This window comes from Oncorhynchus gorbuscha, linkage group LG06, assembly GCF_021184085.1.
Source record: "Oncorhynchus gorbuscha isolate QuinsamMale2020 ecotype Even-year linkage group LG06, OgorEven_v1.0, whole genome shotgun sequence".
In the NCBI taxonomy this organism is placed as follows: Eukaryota; Metazoa; Chordata; class Actinopteri; order Salmoniformes; family Salmonidae; genus Oncorhynchus; species Oncorhynchus gorbuscha.
The window spans coordinates 13004483-13029005 of record NC_060178.1 but is presented as its reverse complement, the minus strand read 5'-3'; the positions used below and the strand labels follow the sequence as shown (position 1 = coordinate 13029005).

General features: G+C 40.9%; 2 protein-coding genes across 3 annotated transcripts in view; one reads left to right on the top strand and one right to left on the bottom strand.

The window, feature by feature from the left end:
* Window positions 1–6786: 6786 nt before the first annotated feature.
* nucb2b (nucleobindin 2b) lies at window positions 6787–19402 on the bottom strand. Its single transcript, XM_046352370.1, has 13 exons — window positions 19263–19402; window positions 18133–18270; window positions 15027–15134; window positions 14644–14776; window positions 13857–13954; window positions 12094–12279; window positions 11779–11869; window positions 11591–11649; window positions 11360–11452; window positions 11136–11225; window positions 10837–11007; window positions 10431–10491; window positions 6787–10224 (listed from the first exon to the last, which is right to left on the bottom strand). Exons 2-13 carry the CDS (start codon window positions 18268–18270, stop codon window positions 10112–10114), a joined length of 1341 nt encoding a protein of 446 aa, XP_046208326.1. The 5' UTR covers window positions 19263–19402; the 3' UTR covers window positions 6787–10111.
* Window positions 11769–24523, top strand: part of LOC124037555 (phosphatidylinositol 4-phosphate 3-kinase C2 domain-containing subunit alpha-like) — an 85180-nt gene continuing 72425 nt past the window's right edge. Inside the window, exons 1-2 of one of the 2 annotated variants that reach the window (XM_046352368.1) lie at window positions 11769–12031; window positions 20130–20215. The gene's annotated coding sequence lies outside the window, so the exon portion shown is untranslated. Of the gene's footprint in view, window positions 12032–12302; window positions 12351–20129; window positions 20216–24523 lie in introns of those variants that run through there. The other variant, XM_046352367.1, reaches the window with a different exon arrangement.

Genomic DNA, 24523 nt, shown 5'->3' with positions numbered 1-24523 from the left:
GTTTTGTTTACTCAGAAGAGAGTTTATGGGAGGGGAGGGACTTCCTGGTTCTGCCAGAGGGGTGTGTTTAGAGGGAGGGAGAAAGGGAGGGGTTCGAGAGAGAGAGAGAGAGAGTGAGAGAGAGAGAGAGAGAGAGAGAGAGAGAGAGAGAGAGAGAGAGAGAGAGAGAACTGCATTCAACGTCGAGAGAGACAGTTTTGTTCCTCGTGCTGGGTTCTATCTTGAAATAATTTAAAATATCCTTATTCATGTTAACATATTAGAACTGGGTGTATGCAAATCTACTGAGTGAGAAAGGGGAGTGCAGAAAGTTTACATTCTGTCAGAACATGTTACGGTTAAATCTCATGTATCCTATAGAGAGGAGAAGGGCAACGGTCTGGTTTCCGTCACTGATAAAGTAGGACAGCCGCGAGTTAAGAAGGAGTGAGGAATGTGGGCAGGGGTAAGGTCAGATATTGTGAGGAGGAACAGTCCTATGACATACACACATAGGAGGCAGGACCATGACTACACCAATGAGAGGAACCACTTAAGTTCATGCTTAGCAACAGAGATGTATTGGCTGTCTAGATGTGCAAGGATTTGACTCTGACCAGTAGAGGGTATAAATATATTTACTTGTGGAAACATGTCTTTGTCTTTTCAGCTGTTTGACCAAGTGGGTGAATAAGCTTGGTTTGAGCTTTTTCTTGTCACCCGTTTAAGTTTTTAACTCTGATTGTCAGAACCTAACAGTTGGCGTTGTCAGCATGATTCGCCACGATTTATAGTCAAACTGGAGAGTCTGCGTCAGTGAAACAGGAGCCGCACATAAAAAACAATGTAGGTAAAGTTCCTAGACTAGAGTCGTAAGCTGAATACAAACTACCGGATACAGATCTGAAAATCCTGAGTTTATTCAGTAGGCCCACTGTAAATACTACCGGTAGACCTAGGGATTGGGGCCCCTAGGAGGCCTGAGCAGGGTAGTCCCTGCAGAGGGTAAGTCCGAGGGGGTAAATCCTGATTAGGTGGGTTCCTGCGAGTAACATGAAGAACAGAGTAAGTCCTGGAAGGTAAGTCAGAGCAGCCTGGTACCTACAGAGGATAAGTCATAAAGGGGTAAATCCTGATTAGGTGGGTTCCTGCGAGTAACATGAAGAACAGAGTAAGTCCTGGAAGGTAAGTCAGAGCAGCCTGGTACCTACAGAGGATAAGTCATAAAGGGGTAAATCCTGATTAGGTGGGTTCCTGCGAGTAACATGAAGAACAGAGTAAGTCCTGGAAGGTAAGTCAGAGCAGCCTGGTACCTACAGAGGATAAGTCATAAGGGGGTAAATCCTGATTAGGTGGGTTCCTGCGAGTAACATGAAGAACAGAGTAAGTCCTGGAAGGTAAGTCAGAGCAGCCTGGTACCTACAGAGGATAAGTCATAAGGGGGTAAATCCTGATTAGGTGGGTTCCTGCGAGTAACATGAAGAACAGAGTAAGTCCTGGAAGGTAAGTCAGAGCAGCCTGGTACCTACAGAGGATAAGTCATAAAGGGGTAAATCCAGAATGGGGTTGGTTCCCTACTAGACTCCTTAAGGGGGTGGGGGGGGGGGGGGCGAAAGGGCCAGCCGCGGTGGCTGTAAGTCCGTAGAGTGTGTGTGCATGGATAAATTGTTATGCTTGTGTACTAGTATGGTAGGTTGTAGAGGAGGTAGTCCATGGAGAAGGACAACAGGAGGGAATGTAGATGGTGATAAGAAGGTTTACCTATAAGTTCTGGAGGAGAGACACATTCATGGTTAGAAAAGCTAAAATATATTCCAAAGTTGTTTGAACATGATTTGTGTGTATTAGCAGTAGCAATAAGGAGAAAGTTTATGAACTGTGAATAAGTGTGGTTACGTGTGTCAGCATGACACTGGTATAAGACATTAGGTTACCTGTATTCTCCATGAGTAAATTGGCAGATACTTCAGTATTGGCTCGAATAAGGTGAATGCACCAATTTGTAAGTCGCTCTGGATAAGAGCGTCTGCTAAATGACTTAAATGTAAATGTAAATGTATCAGGTGCCGTGACCAATTAATAGGCACAAATACCATAGCTATTCTCCGGGGAAGTGGGTATCACTATTTTGGAAAGTAGTTGATAGAGGGCTTGTATTAGAGCCATGAATTAGGAAATCTAAATGCCCTGGACAGCGTCGAGAGAGGTGCGTGTGTGTAGATTGAAGAAAAAAAATGATTTAATCAATTTTAAAATAAATCTGTAACGTAACACAATGTGGAAAAAGTCAAGGGTCTGAATACTTTCTGAATGCACTGTAGATGTGTCCCAGAGCCATACAAAGAGATGTATCTGTTACGCTGGTTAGGCAGCCTTAGTTGTGGAGCACAGCAGTGTCTAGAGTCAGGTACCAAACCACCATTTCTAATTGAACATCGAAAACCAGATCGAAAGTAATATGTAGAAATTATAATGGACCTATATATTTGTTAATAACTGTCCTTTTCCTGTCCAGGATGCTCTTGATGGTGAAGCTGTAGAACTTTTGAGGATCTGAGGACCCATGCCAAATCTTTTCAGTCTCCTGAGAGGGAATACGTTTTGTCGTGCCCTCTTCACAACTGTCTTGGTGTGCTTGGACCATGTTCGTTTGTTGGTGATGTGGACACCAAGGAACTTGAAGCTCTCAACCTGCTCCACTACAGCCCTGTTGATGAGAATGGGGACGTGGTCGGCCCTCCTTTTCCTCCAAGTCCACAATCATCTCTTTTGTCTTGATCATGTTGAGGGAGAGGTTGTTGTCCTGGCACCACACGGCCAGGTCTCTGACCTCCTCCCTATAGGCTGTCTCGTCGTTGTTGATGATCAGGCCTACCACTGTTGTGTCATCTGCAAACTTAATGACGGTGTTGGAGTCATGCCTGGCCGTGCAGTCATGAGTGAATAGGGAGTACGGGAGGGAACTGAGCCTGCACCCCTGAGGGGCCTCCGTCTTGAGGAGCAGCGTGGCAGATGTGTTGTTACCTACCCTTACCACCTGGGGGATCCAGTTGCAGAGGGAGGTGTTTAGTCCCAGGGCCCTTAGCTTAGTGATGAGCTTTGAGGGCATTATAGTGTTGAATCAAGCTGTAGTCAATGAATAGCATTCTCACATAGGTGTTCTTTTTGTCCAGGTGAGAAAGGGTAGTGTGGAGTGCAATAGAGATTGTGTCATCTGTGGATCTGTTATGGCGGTATGCAAACCGGAGTGGGTCTAGGGTTTCTGGGATAATGGTGTTGATGTGAGCCATGACCAGCCTTTCAAAGCACTTTATGGCTACAGACGTGAATGCTACAGGTCGGTAGTCATTTAGGCAGGTTACCTTAGTGTTCTTGGGCACAGGGACTATGGTGATCTGCTTGAAACATGTTGGTATTACAGACTCAGACAGGGAGAGGTTGAAAATGTTAGTGAAGACACTTGCCAGTTGGCCGGCGCATGCTAGGAGTACACGTCCTGGTAATCCGTCTGGCCCTGCGGCCATGTGAATGTTGACCTGTTTAAACGTCTTACTCACATCAGCTGTGAAGAGCGTGATCACAGTCATCCGGAACAGCTGGTGTTCTCATGCATGTTTCAGTGTTACTTGCCTTCAAGCGAGATTAGAAATAATTTAGCTCGTCTGATAGGCTCGTGTCACTGGGCAGCTCTCGGCTGTGCTTCCCTTTGTAGTCTGTAATTAGTTTACAAGCCCTGCCACATCCAACGAGTGTCAGAAACGGTGTTGCACGATTCGACCTTTGTCCTGTATTGATGCCTTGCCTGTTTGATGGTTTGTCAGGGGCATAGCGGGATTTCTTATGAGCATCTGGGTTAGAGTCCCGCTCCTTAAAAGTGGCAGCTCTACCCTTTAGCTCAGTGCGTATATTGCCTGCAACCCATGGCTTCTGGTTGGGGTATTTACGTACAGTCACTGTGGGGACGATGTCATCAGTGCACTTATTGATGAAGCCAGTGACTGATGTGGTGTACTCAATGCCATCAGAAGAATCATGGAACATATTCCAGTCTGTGCTAGCAAAACAGTCCTGTAGCTTAGCATCTGCTTCATCTGACTTGCTTCATTGACATTCATTTTCAGGTCTCTCCAGAGATGTTGGATCGGGTTCAAGTCCGGGCTCTGGCTGTGCCACTCTAGGACATTCAAGGACTTGTCCAGAAGCCACTCCTGTGTTGTCTTGGCTGTGTGCTTAGGATCTCTCTGCACTTTGCTCGGTCCATCTTTCACTTGACCCTGACTAGTCTCACAGTCCCTGCCGCTGCAAATAATCCCCACAGCATGATGCTGCCATAGGGATGGTATTGGCCAGGTGATGAGCGGTACCTGGTTTCCTCCAGACATGACCCTTGGCATTCAGTTCAAAGAGTTCAATGTTGGTTTCATCAGACTAGAGAATCTTGTTTCTCATGTTCTGAGAGTCCTTTAGGTGCCTAATGGCAAAATCCACTCTGGCCACTCTACAATAAATGCCTGATTGATGGAGTACTGCAGAGATGTGAGAACCTTACAGAAGGACAACCATCTCCACAGAGTAACTCTGGAGCTCTATCAGAGTGACCATCGGGTTCTTAGTCACCTCTCTGACCAAGGACCTTCTCCCCTGATTGCTCAGTTTGGCCGGGCAGCCAGCTCTAGGAAAGGTCTTGTTGGTTATAAACCTTTTCCGATTTAAGAATGATGGAGGCCACTGTGTTCTTGGGGACCTTCAATGCTGCAGTATATTTTTGGTACACTTTCCCCAGATCTGTGCCTCAACACAATCCTGTCTCTGACCTCTACGGACAATTCCTTCGACCTCTTAGCTTGGTTTTTGCTCTGACATGCACTGTCAACTGTGGGACCTTATATAGACAGGTGTGTGCCTTTCCAAATCATGTCCAATCAATTGAATTTACCACAGGTGGACTCCAATCAAGTTGTAGAAACATCTCAAGGATGATCAATGGAAACAGGATTCACCTGAACTCAATTTCGAGTCTTATAGCAAAAGGGTCTGAATACTTCATTTCTTAAACATGTTTTCACTTTGTCATTATGGGGTATTTTGTGTAGATTGATAAAGAAAATATATAATTTAATCAATTTTAGAATAAGGCTGTAATGTAACAAAATGTGGAAAACGTTAAGGTGTCTGAATACTTTCCGAAGGCACTCCTATATACAGTGTGGCTCTGGGTGTAATGATGGATATTGTGTTGGTTTCAGTCCATAAAGGATTGGATGGATCAGAGACTGGTCAGATCTGTTGGTTTCAGTCCGTAAAGAACTGGGTGGATCAGAGAATGGTCAGATCTGTTGGTTTCAGTCCGTAAAGAACTGGGTGGATCAGAGAATGGTCAGTCCTGTGGACAGAAGCTACTGTAGTCAGACATGCAACTAGGAATAATGTAGAAGAATATCCACGGTATGTGGTATAGTAGAAAATATCCATGGTATTAAGTATAGAAGAATATCCATGATATTAAGTAAGTCCATGGTATTAAGTATAGAAGAATATGCATGGTATTAAGTATATCCATGGTATTACGTATAGTAGAATATACATGGTATTAAGTATAGTAGAATATCCATTGTATTAAGTACAGTAGAATATCCATGGTATTAGGTATAGAAGAATATGCATGGTATTAAGTATATCCATGGTATTAAGTATAGTAGAATATACATGGTATTAAGCATAGTAGAATATCCATTGTATTATGTACAGTAGAATATGCATGGTATTAAGTATATCCATGGTATTAAGTATAGTAGAATATACATGGTATTAAGTATATCCGTGGTATTTAGTATAGAGAATATACATGGTATTACATATAGTAGAATATCCATGGTAATATGTATAGTAGAATATACATGGTATTAAGTATAGTAGAATATCCATTGTATTAAGTACAGTAGAATATCCATGGTATTAGGTATAGAAGAATATACATGGTATTAAGTATATCCATGGTATTAAGTATAGTAGAATATACATGGTATTAATTATATCCGTGGTATTTAGTATAGAGAATATACATGGTATTACGTATAGTAGAATATCCATGGTAATACGTATAGTAGAATATACATGGTATTAAGTATAGTAGAATATCCATTGTATTAAGTACAGTAGAATATCCATGGTATTAGGTATAGAAGAATATGCATGGTATTAAGTATATCCATGGTATTAAGTATAGTAGAATATACATGGTATTAAGCATAGTAGAATATCCATTGTATTATGTACAGTAGAATATGCATGGTATTAAGTATATCCATGGTATTAAGTATAGTAGAATATACATGGTATTAAGTATATCCGTGGTATTTAGTATAGAGAATATACATGGTATTACGTATAGTAGAATATCCATGGTAATACGTATAGTAGAATATACATGGTATTAAGTATAGTAGAATATCCATTGTATTAAGTACAGTAGAATATCCATGGTATTAGGTATAGAAGAATATGCATGGTATTAAGTATATCCATGGTATTAAGCATAGTAGAATATCCATTGTATTATGTACAGTAGAATATGCATGGTATTAAGTATATCCATGGTATTAAGTACAGTAGAATATACATGGTATTAAGTATATCCGTGGTATTTAGTATAGCGAATATACATGGTATTACGTATAGTAGAATATCCATGGTAATACGTATAGTAGAATATCCATGGTATTACGTATAGTAGAATATCCATGGTATTACGTATAGAAGAATATCCATGGTATTACGTATAGAAGAATATCCATGGTATTAAGCATAGAAGAATATCCATTGAATTTAATTAATTTTGGGTAACAGACATATACAACAAAATGTACAATGTGAACCCAGAGGATATCACTTGAAAGTATTAATTAAAACACTTGTTTCCAAAGTGGTCCTCGATGGTAAAACAATAACAATAATATAATGATGAAAAGGCAAGACAAAATTACGAACAACCATAAATACATACATTTATATTGACATACTAAAAAGTGGCACTACTCAATGCATTTTCCCCTAACTTTAAAAATCACATTAAAACAATATTTTCATACCTATCATTCAAATAAATACACCTGACCAGCAGTAGGGGGCACAAGGGGCAGTGGAGGGGTTTCTCTTACTTAGACAATTTTACAAGACATAACACTAACTCTGGTATTGTAACTGTGTCGGTTATTGACCATATAAATGTGGGGTTTTTTCATATAACCTGGGGCCCGGTCATTTAAGATGTCAAACATATGATTAAGTTTAAGTTGGTCCACTCTGCATGCGGGTCCTAGGGGGGGACATTTAGCATATACCCGATAACATTATTTTGCATAACCTGCATTCTCTTTTTCAGTTTTTTTGATAGCCCACTATACCAAGCAGAGCAGCATAATCAAAATGACACTGAATGAAGGTTGAGACAAGCAGTTTCTTGACTTTGATGTTAAAAGGAATACCTAGGATAGGATAAAGTAATCCTTCTCACCCCCCCTAAAATATTTAGTTGCACTATTGTAAAGTGGCTGTTCCACTGGATGTTATAAGGTGAATGCACCAATTTGTAAGTCGCTCTGGATAAGAGCGTCTGCTAAATGACTTAAATGTAAATGTTAAAATATCTGGTGTTACCCATATAACAATTAAAATGTGTTCACCATTTTAGCAGCAATCAGGTCTCCAGAAATGGATTGATCTAGGGACACACCATGATAAGTCACACTTGTTTTAGATTCAATCTCCTTGCCTGCACAGTTTACCTTTATCTTGTCAGCCCTAAGCAATCTAAGTTTTGTTCCAAACAAAATCAATTCAGTTTTTCCCAAATGTCACAACAATTTGTCGTCAGTCAACCAATCTCTAACAAAATGCAATTCCTTCCTGATGGTCTCCTCTATGTAAATTATATCCTTCCCTGATACCAGTATGGCTGAGTCGTCAGCATAAAGCAGGAGTTTTCAATTTACTGTACCTGGCATATCATTAACGTATATAAGAAATGAGAGGCCCTAAAATGGATCCCTGCGGTACTCCACAGGATATTTATTTGGCTTCTGACAGAACATCACCAACATTACATTCTTGTGTTCTGTTGGTCAGAGAAGACCTAAACCAATTCACTGCTACATCATTTAGACGCATGCATTTCAGTTTCATTAGGAGAATATTATGGTCCACAGTGTCAAAAGCTTACTGCAATTCTAACATGACCATACCTGTAGTTCCCCTTCTCACTTTCCTGCTAGATGTGGTCAAAAAGGTGGATAAACTGTTCTAAAGCCAGATTGGAGTTCATAAAGAAGTTTGTGCTCGAGAAGGTATCCCTCAAGATGATTAAAAACTAATCTCTCAACAACTTTGGATAAAGGTGCTGAGGATCGTCACAGGCCTGTAGTTTCCTATATTTGTTTTACTGCTCTTCCTGTGGAACGGAACCATGATATTAAGCAGTGGTGGAAAACGTACCCAATTGTAATACTTCAGTAAAAGTAAAGATATATTAATAGAAAATTACTCAGGTAAAAGTTAAAGTCCCCAAGTAAAATAACATTTGAGTAAAAGTCTACAAGTATTTGGTTTTAAACATACTTAAGCATCAAAAGTCAAAGTATAAATAATTTCAAATTCCTTATTAAGCAAACCAGACAGCATGTTTTACTTGTTTTTAAAATGTAATTTACGGATATCCAGGGGCACGCGCCAACACTCAGACACAATTTACAAATGAAGCATTTGTGTTTAGTGAGTCCGCCAGATCGGGCAGTGGGGATGACCAGGGATGTTCTCTTGATAAGTGTGTGCATTTGATCATGTTCCTGTCCTGCTAAGCATTCAAAATGTAATGAGTACTTTTGGGTGTCAGGAAAAATGTATGGAGTAGAAAGTACATTATTTTCTTTAGGAATGTAGTGAAGTAAAAGTTGTCAAAAAAAAAAAAGTAGAGTAAAGATACCAAAAAAGGCTACTTAAGTAGTACTTTAAAGTATTTAAACATAAATACTTTACACCACTGGTATTAAGTATAGTAGAATACCCATGGTATTAAGTATAGAAGTATAGATCTGTGGTATTAATGTTGAATATCCATGGTATTACCCCACAAATCCATGGATTTTGTTCCTAATCTGTGATCATCATACTTACTCTCACACAAAGCACAAAGACAAGCACTCACACACAAATACAGTAAACAGACAGTCACCACTAAGATAAATGAAATACCAATACTACTATTGTCAGTATCAACCACAATGGAATAAATAACATTCACAGTCCACATCCTCTTTGTTCAAAGAGGAAGAATGGCAGTTTATGGCAGGTTAAAAAAGGGTTGCCAATATTGAATTACAGTACAATAATAGTTTCTTAATTAACAAAATCCAATTAAAATGAATGTAATACTGAAAATAACTATTTATGCCTTCATTGCCATTGATGTGAAGCCAATAGGAGTTTATCTGTGTATGGGCAATTATTCATGTCAGGAATGAATCGGCAAGGCTATTTATTATCAAGGTAAATTTGAACTTATTGAGGTTGACATACTAACAAGCAGCATGTCAAAATAGGAATTCATTTGACCTTTATTTTCCCACCTCTGTAAACTATTCAACCAAATGTATTTTAAACATGTTTCTCCAAAGAAGCGATGCCACTGGGTAGCCTACCTAACTAGGTAGAAAACGAAATACTGCACACATTCTGCTAATATTCAGGAACAAAAACCCTTCCCACTTCTCCCAAAGCACATCCCATCTAGAACTGTGCCGTGGTTGTCAATAGGTTATAATGAACTAATAACGAAGAGTAGATTGTCCACAGAATGTCTGGTTCAGATTCTTTCAAGTCTTGTCGGTTGTGCTGGCTGCTCCTGTCAGCTACAGAATGCCACAACTAGAAATGGGTCAAAATCAAAAAGGCTACATTCTAATTGGATCAGCTAGTGTCTGGAAATTGTTGGACTGTATGTGTGCATTCGGGTGTGTGTTGGGAAATCCGGAGGTCTGACAACACATTAAAACAGACTAAAACTGATTCACTGCGAGATTTATATATACACACACACGCAAACACACAGATCCACACACAGAAAAAGCTTCCGGGACTGCTAAGAGCGTGCAGGTAAGTGTTGTTGGTGACCGGGGGGTAGAGGTAGGGTGTCTCCTGGTAGTACTGGCAATGCTTGACCTCCAGGGGGCACTGCTACTGTAGCGCCACCATCTAAAGACAAGTTAACACATCATCCCCGTGTTTGAAACAGATAGGGTCAAATCCTAACTTCCTCTTCAGTCAAATGTTGACTTGGTCTCCCATTGACATCAATGCATGACTACTTAAGTGGAAGGATTCGACCAATAGTTATTATTAATGATGGTATTACCAGTCTATGAAAGAGGATATTATAACTGAAGGCAACTTGAACTAACCTTTAACCTCAATGGCGGCGTTTGCTTTTTCCAATTTTATTATCTGCATGTGTTCCACAGCCTGAGGAGAAGACAGACAAGAAGTTATCCACCAACAACATGGGAGAGTGATGACCCAGTTTAAACGTTTTTTACAATTAACAAAATTGTAGATGAAACAGCTCTCTTTTGTTGAGGGTGAGCCAATGTCACACAATAAACAGTCAAATTACAAGTCACTTATTTATTAAGTTGGTTACCCCTCTAATACTGAAGGTACTTGATTCTACTGTGTCAAAGCTCTGCTGCTGTGTGCTGCAGATGCATTTTGTGTCAAACGGGTACGTTAGTTGTTAATGGATTGTTAGCTGTTTATGCTAACATTTTGTAAATGATAACATTGCTATGTGCTACTGTTTTATGTTACCTGCTGCAGCTCAGCTTTCTGGGCATTGAGCTTCTCCTGCTGCCTCTCCAACTCCTCCTTCTGTTTCTGTAGATCTGAGTTCTTCTGGTTGAGGTTGCTCTCCTCCTGGGCCAGCTGCTCCTCAAACAACTTCATCTCCTCGTCGGTGTACGCGGGAGCCTGCTCCAGAGTCTGAGGAGGAGACGAGAGGAGAGGGTAGACGCTCCATTACTGCATAGCCTCTCAGAGTTAGGATCAACAACATGTCTGTACTCTTGACCACCTCAGGTGGCAGCAGGTGGTGGCGGCCTGTCTCTTACCTCCCAGCTGTCTGGCTCGAAGAACTCTTTTTTGTTTGTGGACATCAGGAACTCCTCCAGGGAGACCAGTCTGTCCTTGTTGGTGTCTACCTGAGTAAAGACGAAAGGAAGTCAATGTCAGCAAGTAGGTTGACTGAAGAAGCAGTGGGGTAAAATCCGGAAAACTGTTGGCTGTGTGAATGACTCCGTGACCCCATCATACCCCAACCCTCGTATCAGCTCACCTCATTCATGACGTGTTCCCTCATGCGCAGTCTCTCCTCCTCCATCTCTGTCATGTCATCCTCATCTAGATTGGGTCTGTACATCTTCTCCAGCTACAAAACACAACACACATATTTCAAAACTAGGCCTGCTCCAGCCACACACACACACACACACACACACACACACACACACACACACACACACACACACACACACACACACACACACACACACACACACACACACACCTCTTTAGTGAACAGGGCTTCAAGCTCCTGCTCATCAATGTAGCTGTCTCCATTGGTGTCTGCAAGACATAATTTCTCAATAGGGTTCATTGTGGTTGGTGTGTAATTTGAGAATGTGAGACAATATTATTGTATTAGACTTTTGTTCTGTGTTTTCAAGCTGTGAATAGCTTCTGGTGTGAACTTACCATGGAGTTTGAAGAAGGTCTTGGGGTCAAAGTCATTTGGGTCCAAACCATCTGACTCCTTCCAGACCTCTTTCAGCTGGTCCTGACTGCCCTACACACACACACAATTTGTAGCCTGGTCCCAGATAGGTTTGTGCTGTGAAGCCAACTCTTATGGTTGGCTACAGGTCTACAGCACAAAAAGATCTGAGACCAGGCTAGTGAATTTGGGGTATAATGTCACTGAAATGTCTTGGGGGGGTTGATTATCAAGGTAAATGCCTCACAGGGTGGTGGATTTTGGGTTTAGTTACAGTATCAAGGCAAACGTCTTACAGGGTGGTTGATTTTAGGATGGTCTGCGTGTTTCTTCCTCAGCTCTTCATAGTGCTGCTCCTCGTCTTTGCGATGCTCCTCGTCGAGGTTCTTCAAGTGCTCCTTCCTCTCGTGCTCCTTCATCATCTCGTACCTCTTAAACTCCTCGTGACGCTTCTGGTCATAGTTCTCCAAGTCATTAGTAGCCTATCAACCAGAAAAAATAAAGCATTCTTATTCGATTCTTATTCTTCCTATAGAAACCCTAATTTTACCACGTAAGTGAACATTTTGATAGATCTGTGTAATGAGAAATGATTTGATTAATTATTTTCCAGTATTTGATTTACTGGGATCTGGATTGATATGTAATAAATCATAACCGGCCGGTGGCACCCTAATTGGGGAGGACGGACTCATAGTAACGGTTAGAACGGAACAAATGGAATGGTATGAACTCAAACACATGGTTTCTGTGGTTTCATTCCATTTACTCCATTCCAGACATTAGTAAGAGTCGTTCTCCCCTCCGCAGCCTCCTATGTAATAAACATGATTTTATGTTTGGGGAGACGCATACAGATACATTCTCTTGGGGAGGGAAACAGGACTTAACCATGTACATTTAAGTACCATATTTAATTAGGTCGTTTTCACTTGTGAGTCTGCAATTATCTGTTGTAACTATATGTATGCATGTTCTTACCTTTGACCTGTTGTAACTGCCTGTGATTGATGCCAGAGCTGCAGAAGGTACACTGTGACAGTGTGATCCTGTAGTCGCTGATGTTGCTCATGTAACTTTGTACAAGTCTCTCGGGCTGATGTTTACAGAATATTTGGTACGGTCCGATTAATATAGGTGCCTTCTCAGAGGACCGTTAGACGTGTTCTATGCTTATGTTCTGGAGGGGTCTCCCTGAATTATTGTATTCAACTGGATTGACTTCCTCAATGACTGCTCTCCTTTTTGTTCACCTGAAAATTCCCATTATAATCTGGAATTTAAATAAATACTATGCAAGCCCACTGTTCAGTGTCAGAGACCAATAACAACTGGGGAACGAGACCATTAGAGAAGAGAGTGAGAAAGACATGTTCCTGATGATTAGTTTTAAGTGCAAATGATGGTCCTCTAAACATTTTTTATTTTCACCAGATGTAGCACATGTACGTGGTGTGCAAGGTTAGGGTGAACTTTCCAATACAGCCTCTATTCAAACACAGCAAGTTAGCTTTAAGGCTACAACCCCTTTGGACTGTTGGCTCAAAATGGATGTCCTCGTTCACCAGAGTTGTTATTCATTCAAGAGACAAGTGCAGAGCAAACATTTTGGTTGTAAGGCCATTGTCAGTGTGTGAACTTTTAAAACTATTTTTCAGTATTGAACCTGGTTTAATTTTGGTACATGCACCACAAGTTCTGAGCACGGTGGTTTTAAGAACCGTTGTGCGGCCATTTTAAATCATTGTATCATGGTGTAGTGCAAGGTTTCCCAACTGGCAAAATCAGCTCCAAGGGATTTTCATTTGGGAAATCTGTTACCAAGTATTCACATGCATAATAGAGAGACATGATTGTATACAACTGTAAGCAAGGTTTGAAATTATTATGTTTTAGTCAAATATTATATATGTTTGGGCTTCTTGCGGTCAATTTGCAGTCTACAAATTATATGTAATTATGTTCCGGTCCTTCGACCATCCACTCAAGAAAAAAAATTGTCCCGAGGCTGAATCTAGTTGATGATCCCTGGTGTAATGCGCATGGACAACATCCCTACCGATTGAATAAGCTTATCCAGGTCCTCCACTTCAAAGGTGTGTGGGTTCATGTGGTTCATGTACTCAAACTGCTTGAGCAGCGCCTTGTGGTTCATTTCTGAGGGGAAAGAGGAGAGAAGGCTCTAATTAGGAGGGAAACTAATACTATACGAGTTAAGTGGTTACAAGTCCCTTGCTGAAAACTGCTGACAAAATGGAGGCTGTATATGATGAGGTAATTGTGTAGTTACAGTTGACGTTTATCCGCAATTCAAATCCTTGTAATTAATGATAGTGACCTTTCCTCTGAAATGTTCCATATTAAAATCCCCTCTTAATAATTAACTAGTCACACCATGTTGACTGATGACACCAAGCAGTTACTGACATTGTGGACATTTGTAGTGCAACGCTAAAAAAATGTGCTAACATTTCACAGGCAGTTGAGAGTTTTTTGAGGGCCGACTCAACTGCACGTTAGCTTTGGCAGTGACCACAGCCAACTATTTCTGGCAGTTCCAATGTAAGCACGGTCTTGGTTGAGTGCAAGACCATGCTCGGTAGTAGAACCTCAACCCCTCTTCCCAAATGTGTCAATATAGACATTTCACAACATGTGACTTTCCTATTTACTTGCACAATAGCCTCAAGGCACTTCCACTTTCCTATGTGACACACTATATCAATCTTAGGATGTTGGTGGTGCACTGCATCATGTCCTGTCAACTGGACAAACATTTCTGCTCATAGGATGGCAGCCATTTAGACAGGAAATGACATATTTGAATAACAGATACACCAGCGCACCATTCCCTCCCTCAGCGTCTTGTTTGGCTTTGATGAGCGTCCTTAGCCTGTTCACCTCCTGCCTCTTCAGCTCGTCCAGTTTGGTCCTCACTTGATGGCCGACAAAGTCCAGCTCTTTGGCCAGCTTGCCTTGCTGCTCAGAAACAAAAGCAGCCAGAGATTTGAGGGCCAATAACAATCAAAGGAAACCGACCAGGCCAGCTGGATCGTGTTCATTAGGGCATGGAACGAACAACAGCTGAAAATGTTTTTCAACTGGAAAATAAAATGAGCATTTCTTATTGGACGAGTACAGGTAGACCATCTCTGTTTCAGTACGTTTTTAAAAATATATTTGGTGTCTAATGAACACAGCCCTGCAAATGCTATAGCTAATGGGGTACCTTAATGTCCTCCATGTCTGTATTGTGGAGCTTCTCTCTGAAATGCTGGTCCTTCTCCAGGAAATCAATGACTTCCCTGAGGTAGCGGTCATAGTGAAGCCCGGTGTCCTGAAAAAAAAAGTGGAAAGGGGAGAGGTTTACATTGGATTCACATGTGGCCTGTGATATGTCTAGACCTCGTTCCATTTTCTGCAGTGGTGGATTTCTTTAAGAGCCTTTCCTCTTTCTGACTCATTATTCATGCTCCAAGTGCGTACAAAAACAAATCACGACAGCTGTGATGGAAACAGGTCATTTCGGTACAATTTTATAAATGCCGACAGATGATTTGTTCGTTCGACATGGTGGGATCTTTTTGTGTCTGTAAAATGTAGTATGCGACAAATGGAGGTGGGAATGCCTTTATGCACAAATATTAATATAATAACCATCCTATCGAAGTAAACTTGGAGTCATGCAATGACACAACTGTAATAAATTATGATGAACTTCACAAAAAATGTAAATCTCGATCTACACACAATGCACAATAATGACAAAGCAAAAACAAGTTTCTAGCAATTTTTGCAAAAAAAAAAACAAGAAAACGGAAATATCACATTTACATAAGTAGTTACAACCTTTACTCAGTGCTTTGTTGAGGCACCTTTGACAAACCAGTATTTTGCGAGTTTCTCCCATTCTTCTCTGCGGATCCTCTCAAACTCTGTCAGATTGGATGGGGAGCGTTGCTGCACAGTTATTTTCAGGTGTTTCCAGAGATGTTCGATCGGGTTTAAGTCCGGGCCACTCAAGGACATTCAGAGACTTGTCCCGAAGCCACTCCTGCGTTGTCTTGGCTGCGTGCTAAGGGCTGTTGTCCTGTTGGAAGGTGAACCTTAGCCCCAATCTGAGGTCCTGAGCGCTCTGGAGCAGGTTTTCATCAAGGATCTCTCTGCACTCTGCTCCGTTTATCTTTCCCCTCAATCCTGACTAGGCTCCCAGTCCCTGCCGCTGAAAAACACCCACACAGCATGATGCTGCCACCACCATGCTTCACCGTAGGGATGGTGCCAGGTTTCCTTCAGACGTGACGCTTGGCATTCAGGCCAAAGAGTTCAATCTTGGTTTCATCAGATTAGAGAATGTTATTTCTCATGGTCAGAGTCTTTAGGTGCCTTTTGGCAAACTACAAGCGGGCTGTCATGTGCCTTTACAGAGGATTGGCTTTCATCTGGCCACTCTACCAGAAAGGCCTGATTGGTGGAGTGCTGCAAAGATGATTGTCCTTCTGGAAGATTCTCTCATCTCCACAGAGGAACTCTAGAACTCTATCAAAGTGACCAACAGGTTCTTGGTCACCACCCTGACCAAGGCCCTTCTCCCCCGATTGCTCACTTTGTCCAGGTGGCCAGCTGTAGGAAGGGTCTGGGTGGTTCCAAACGTCTTCCATTTAAGAATGATGGAGACCACTGTGTTCTTAGGGTCCTTCAATGCTGCAGACATTTTGGTACACTTCCACAGGTCTGAGCCTCGACACAATCCTGTCTCAGAGCTCATGGTTTGGTTTTTGCTCTGACACGCACTGTCAACTGTGGGACCTTATATAGACAGTTGTATGCCTTTCCAAATCATGTCCAATCAATTGAATTTACAACAGGTGAACTCCAATCAAGTTGTAGAAACATCTCAAGGATGATCAATGGAAACAGGATTCACCTGAGCTCAATTTCGAGGGTCTGAATACTTATGTAAATAAGGTTTTAAAAAATATAATAATTTGCAATCATCTTTAAAACCTGTTTTCACTTTGTCATTATGCGGTATTTTGTGTAGATTGATGAAGAAAAAATATAATTCAATCAATTTTAGAATAAGGCTGTAATGTAACAAAAGGCGTCTGAATACTTTCCGAATGCACTCCTATATACAGTGTGGCTCTGGGTGTAATGATGGATAATGTGTTGGTTTCAGTCCGTAAAGGATTAGATGGATCAGAGAATGGTCAGACCTGTTGGTTTCAGTCTGTAAAATGGGTGGACCAGAGAATGGACAGACCTGTTGGTTTCAGTCTGTAAAGAACTGGGTGGACCAGAGAATGGTCAGACCTGTTGGTTTCAGTCTGTAAAGAACTGGGTGGACCAGAGAATGGTCAGACCTGTTGGTTTCAGTCTGTAAAGGACTGGGTGGACCAGAGAATGGACAGACCTGTTGGTTTCAGTCTGTAAAGGACTGGGTGGACCAGAGAATGGTCAGACCTGTTGGTTTCAGTCTGTAAAGGACTGGGTGGACCAGAGAATGGACAGACCTGTTGGTTTCAGTCTGTAAAGAACTGGGTGGACCAGAGAATGGTCAGACCTGTTGGTTTCAGTCTGTAAAGTCAGACTGGGTGGACCAGAGAATGGACAGACCTGTTGGTTTCAGTCTGTAAAGGACTGTGGACCAGAGAATGGTCAGACCTGTTGGTTTCAGTCTGTTGGGTGGACCAGAGAATGGACAGACCTGTTGGTTTCAGTCTGTAAAGGACTGTAAATGGTCAGACCTGTTGGTTTCAGTCTGGACTGGGTGGACCAGAGAATGGACAGACCTGTTGGTTTCAGTCTGTAAATGGACAGACCTGTTGGTTTCAGTCTGGATTGGACCAGAGAATGGACAGACCTGTTGGTTTCAGTCTGTAAAGGATTGGGTGGACCAGAGAATGGACAGACCTGTTGGTTTCAGTCTGTAAATGATTGGGTGGACCAGAGAATGGACAGACCTGTTGGTTTCAGTCTGTAAAGGATTGGGTGGACCAGAGAATGGACAGACCTGTTGGTTTCAGTCTGTAAAGGATTGGGTGGACCAGAGAATGGACAGACCTGTTGGTTTCAGTCTGTAAAGGATTGGGTGGACCAAGGGTCTTAACACTTATGTAAATAAGTTTGTTGTTGTTTTGTTATTATAAATGTGGGGGAAAAAAATCTCAAAACCTGTTTCCGCTGTGTCATTATGGGGTACGGTGTACATTGAATTAATTTTAGAATAAGGCTTTAACGTAGCAAAATGTGGAAGAAAAATCAAGGGGTCTGAATACTTCCCGAAGGCAATGTAGGTACTGCAACACACACACACTCCACTATCCACTCACCACACTCTGTGGTGCCTCCAGTTTCTCCTCTGGGGTTTCCACTTCAGTCTTGTCCACAGCGATGGGCACTGCTTCCACACAGAACCACAGGCTCAGGAGGAGCACAGTGTAGTGGCAGAAGGTTTTACTCCACAACATCTGTGTACAGAGGAGAACATCACATAGCTGAGGTTAATCATTGACTACATAAACAGCTGCTTCTAGAGAAACTATGAGAAATGGCTAATGGTCAAATAGACACATTTCACGGTTGGTTAAATGAACTGACACTAATCTACTATTTCACAGACCGAATGGCAAGATATATAGCATCTATTTGAGCCTATAGGTAAGTCATTAATATTGTGTGTTGCCAAACGATCTCTTCATATATATACGGCATAATAAATTCCTAAATGTTTCATAGGTAACATGAAGAAACAGGGTTATACTGCACTGTTCTTCAGTAAACATCACCCTCTTACAGTAAGCTCACTGGCCTGGGAAATGTGGCCGATGCTTTTGGAGCCAGTGAACCCCCACCTCACTATTGACCAACGTGTTGACAAGTTAAACTAGTTTAATCTTAATCCCCGACCAGAATGAAACCGTGGTGACTGTGCCACTCCCTTGTCTATGGGATAAAAGGGGTGTTCAGCAGGACACGTTTTGGAACGTTCAGATATGTTTTGCAGAACAAAAGTGCCTCTCCGACATGTAGAACAAGAAATCATGTTGGTTGCATTTCTATCTGCAGTGTTCAACAACGTTTAGCAACTGAACATAGCCCAGTTCTCTTGGACTTTGACACCTGAAAGAGAACCCTGTCAACCTGTTTTGGTGTAACATCATGACCACATCAGCAGCAGCAGCAGTCAATAGTGTTGCACTTGTTCTGTTACATCTGTTATCTAGCCATCTCATTTTACCAGGTTCATATTGTGGTTCTTTTTTGATAATATTCAAATGAGCTCTGGATATATTTGTAAGATATACAGGTAGCAGCTTAATAACTATCTAGCTAGGTACTGAAGTGTTGCACAAGTAGGGTGTGGATAGAGCACGCACGATCTCCAACTACTGAAATGTAATTTGTCCATAATAGTATGATACTACATTTAATTGAAAAGCTAAAAGAAACAGTAACTTACTTTGACAGTGCACACCTTTTCAGTTATTTTTTTTTTAACGTTTGCTATAATTCATCCAACCCTGGAGACAATTCGAAAAGACTGGAGTCTGTTTACAGATGTCATGCACTTTACACTGGTCAGCCTCTTCCTAGTAAGACCAACCGAACGGCTAATTGCCATGGTAACGCCCCGCCCCCAACCATCCTCATTGGGTAGAAATGTTCTCTTTGCTCTGTGAAAAAGTCGCGTTGGCAGCCAGTTGGGCAGAAGTAGTCAGTCAAATTGTTTTCTTAAAATTGTTGGTCAAGGTGCTGTGAAGCAAGATGTACGTGGCGTTTACAAACCTGTGTAAAGCAAGAGGGCGGAGTTACATCAGAGCCAAAGAGATGCTGAATTGGGACGTGGTCCAACCCATTCCAGTCTCAACTGTTGCCTGTATTTGAGTCATTCTGGGAGTCAAGAATTACAGTAGTAATTTGAATGCAAATGCACAGCCCTTAAAATGTAAATGTCTTAGAATTTCTCATGTCGTGTGTCTTGAGGTTAAGATGTTTTATTTTATTTGAATAAGCTGTTCTGTTTGTTGTTTTTCTCATAGTAGTCAACTCTCAAGCTAAGTAAAAACATCTGACTACAAATGGAGCATACAAAATAAAATTACTAGCTGTTCATATTGTTTGTGAACCTGAGGACAGTGACACCAAATAGCCAATCACGCATAAATAAACAAATTATAATCAGAGATTCAGATAACATCAACATTGTCCAAAGATTTTCCAGTATTATTTTTCCTTGTCATCCTTCTGTTTTGTGGCACATGGTGACGCTGTTTCCCAATTTTGTATGATTTTGGTGAAACGTGATCAAACCAAACTACCTCAACAGGAACTGACGTTGTGTCTGCGCGAGCGAGTGGATGGATAAAAATTGCAGCTTCAGAAAAATGGCTACAAACATCGTACCGCTAAAAGGTGAGACATTATATTTATTTACTGATCATATATGTATGGAAAAGTTAAGATACCGATAATTATATTTGGCCCAAATCGGTCAGGTATTCGGGCTTTGCTCGCACTCAAATTCCTGCGTTTCTTCCTTGTTGTTTAACTTTGTTGGCAGGTCACGGAGTGCTTTAAATTATTGAATCAGTGTTGTGCGAAATTCTGATCAACGAAGATAAGCGTTTGACGCCTCCAGAGCTCATTATTCCAAGACAAATGACACGCAGTTATGCCACCGTCGCGTACCAAAATTGATTCAATGTTTAAATTGATTTCTCTCACTCTATCTGGCTATTTGAAGTTAGTCAATGTAGCCAAACTATATTGACAAGTTTATTCTCTGAATTATCTCTAACTAGTTATTCAACTCTAAATTATTATTTTCAATTTGTGAAATCCTACTTGACACGTGTGCGTATCAAAGTACGAATTGTATTTGTGGCAACAGTAATAGGATCGGCTTCAAAGTTCAGCTCGAGTCAGGTGTTACATTTTTTTTTACTTTATTTACCTAGGCAAGTCCTTTTAACCTTAAGAACAAATTCGTATTTACAATGACGGCCTACAAAAGTCAAAAGGCCTCCTGCTGGGATATATATATATATAGGACAAAACACACATCACGACGAGATAACACATACAACACTACAGCAACTTTAAACATCTGCTAACTGATCGCTGCAGCTGTACATAGCCCACCTGTAAATAGCCCATCCAATCTACCTACCTCACCCCCCCATATTGTTTTTATTTACTTTTCTGCTCTTTTGCACACCAGTATTTCTACTTGCACATCATCATCTGCTCATCTGTCACTCCAGTGTTCATTTGCTAAATTGTAATTTATTTGCTACTATGGCCAATTTATTGCCTTACCACCTCACGCCATTTGCACACACTGTATATAGACTTTCTGTTTTTCAATTGTGTTATTAACTGTACGCTTTTATTCCATGTGTAACTCTGTTTGTGTCGCACTGCTTTGCTTTATTTTGGCCAGTTCAGTTGTAATTGAGAACTTTGTTTCAACTAGCTTACCTGGTTAAATAAAGGTGAAATAAAAATAAATAAAGAGATCTATGACAGCAACACATGACAACACAGAATGACAGCAACATGGCAGAAAGACATGGTAGCGGTACAGACAACAGCACAAAGGGCAAGAAGGTAGAGGCAACCATACATCACACAAAGCAGCCACAACTGTCAGTAAGCGTGTCCATAATTGAGTCTTTGAATGAAGACTGTCCAGTTTGAGTTTGTTTGCAGCTGGTTCCAGTTGCTAGCTGCAGTGAACCGAAAAGATGTGACCCAGGCATGTGTGTGCTTTGGGGACCTTTTAACAGAATGTGACTGGCAGAATGGGTGTTGTATGTGGAGGGTGAGGGCTGCTGTAGGTATCTCATATAGGGGGGAGTGAGGTCGAAGAGGGTTTTATAAATGAGCATCAACCAGTGGGTCTTGCGACAGGTATACAGAGATGACCAGTTTACAGAGGAATATAGAGTGCAGTGATGTGTCCTATAAGGAGCAGGAGGATTTTAAAATTAAAGTTGTTGTTCAACTGCATAGCAAGTATCTTGGTGTTAAAGATGATCATTATGGTTTTGTTAAACTTGGCCTAGTTACAGTAGAACAGTTGGTAATGTTACTGGAGAAGCAGGTGCTCCTTTGATTGTCCAATAACTATTTGCCCAGTCATCAGAAATGTTTCCCAGAAGGAAAGGCAGGATCTGTGTCTAGCTAGTTTTCCATCCAATTGGTGACAGATTTTCATGCGACTATTTAAAATATCTGCATAAAGAAAATATGCACATTTTCCCACCAGTGGTGTTTCCACGCAACAGACTTGTTGTGGATAAAAATCAGTGCATGATGACATAGTACACCCACTGTACTTTTTCACTTAAGTCTTCATGTACCGAATACAAATCTAAAGTTCAATGTGTTTCCATCACATCTTCAACTCTACCGATAGTTTTGTCACAAACAGTTGTGTTGAATAGCAAATATGCCTACTCTGACACGTGCTCTCTAGCCAATAGCTTGCAGATACAGTGTGGGTAGGCTAGTCCACATGAGGAGATTATGGATAAGAGCAATTCATATTTTTATTTGTCTAACGGCAGTCAAGCATCGATCATGTCACCAGAATAAGACCCTCGATATTTATTGGAAAAGAGCATCAAGATCACTGTGCACTTTCACCACCCAGTGAAGGTCTTCATAACTTATTTAATCTGTAGCCTAGTAAACGGCTTGTTTTCTCAAGTCATATGGTGGATACTATATTAATACTTGCGCATAAAGGCATTACCACCACCATTTCTTGCGTAATAAACTGTAAGACACAGTTCCCACCGCGTCGAATGAATAAATTGTCTGCATTTATAAAATTGTAGCGAAACTACCGGTTTCCATGACAGTTGTGATATTTATTTATACAGTATGACTTTTTGAGTAACTGTGGATGGAAACGTTGTTTGTGGCAGGGTTTGCGTGTGGGAACCATGAGCATTGAAGTGCACATGTACTGAGGTTATGAACTGACATTTTGAGTTAGGCTATTGCCACTTTTTGCTTACTTTTACCTCTCAAATCTCATCTATGTCAATAATATGTGACATTGTAGTTGTGTATAGGGTATTGAGACTCTACTTTTAAGCGTGGACTCTAAAGTCATGTCAATGTGTTTCTTTCTTGTTGCACCAGCTCTCTGTTGGACCCAAAGCAGCAGGAAGCTCAACATTTTAGATTTAGCCCAGCCATCACTGTACAAACTGACCTGGTTACTCATTCCTTTCTTAAAGATGTTGTTTTGTACTTTGATCTGCTGCCCAGTAGATTGTTAGCTTACATTTTTATTAGGCAATTTGAAATGCAAAAGAGGCTATTCTACTCAATCGAGTGAACAAATTATTTCTGGAAGTTCCAAACTCAGAATGTAATTTGGTGTCGTGACCCCTCCATCCTTCATAAATGATTCTAGTCAAACAGACATTTCCCTAGTAGTAGGTAGCTTCGAGTATCGTTTGTCTTTTTAACACGTTTTACTTTAATACGTCATTGGGGAATTTAGCCCAACATCGTTTACACAGATATGTTTTACTTTGAGCCTATTCTCCAACTGCTTTTGAATTTTAATTTCACCCTTTCCCTTTTAAGTGCTTCTAAAACATGATGCCCATCTCCGGTCAGGAACTTTTGTTCTGTAGGTTTAGCCTGCCTTCCTGCAGCCCCACATAGTAGCCTAATGTGGAGGCTAAATGTGGAGACATTTGGGTACATTCTGTTATAAACTTTCTTTTTTTTTTTTGCGATTCATGTCCATCCATTTATATTAGAGAAGGTCCGATGTGTATTTTTTAGGGGGCTTATCATTGAATTAGAAAATGTTGATAATTTTCCAGACAGCCATTTATGCATTACTGCATCAATTTTAATATCGAACAATAAATTGTACTTAGATTGGTAAAAACAAACCACATAATGGTAATAATTGTTATATGAATGGCAAATCTCTTGATAAACAGGGTAAATTAAGATGGCATTGGCCTACAATACAGGTGAATGCATATTCAATAGGAGTGTGTGCATGCATTGAGTTATTGAGCTTGTTTTGTCTGATCAGTGGAGTCTATGGTGCCACAGATGAAAAACAATCTGTTTGCCTTCCATTGGACTTCCATTAGCCTACTAATCAACATTTCCATAGAAACATCACTCCAGCATTTCACTCCTGTGTGGAAGGAAGTCATATACTGTAGGCACTGCTGTTAGTTTGAGAATATAAAAGAACATCTATTCAATGCAGATGCTTTCAACGTAATGTCATGACTTGTGCTCATGGATGCTTATTTAGTGTGTGTTTTCCACCTTTATTTAACCAGGTAGGCTAGTTGAGAACAAGTTCTCATTTACAACTGCGACCTGGCCAAGATGAAGCATAGCACTGTGAACAGACAACACTGAGTTACACATGGAGTAAACAATTAACATGTCAATGACTCTGTAGGAAATAAAAGGAAAAAAAGAGTCTATATACATTGTGTGCAAAAGGCATGAGGTAGGTGAATAATTACAATTTTTTCAGATTAACACTGGAGTGATAAATGATCAGATGGTCATGTACAGGTAGAGATACTGTTGTGCAAAAGAGCAGAAAAGTAAATAAATATAAACAGTATGGGGATGAGGTAGGTAAATTGGGTGGGCTATTTACCGATGGACAATGTACAGCTGTAGCGATCGGTTAGCTGCTCAGATAGCAGATGTTTG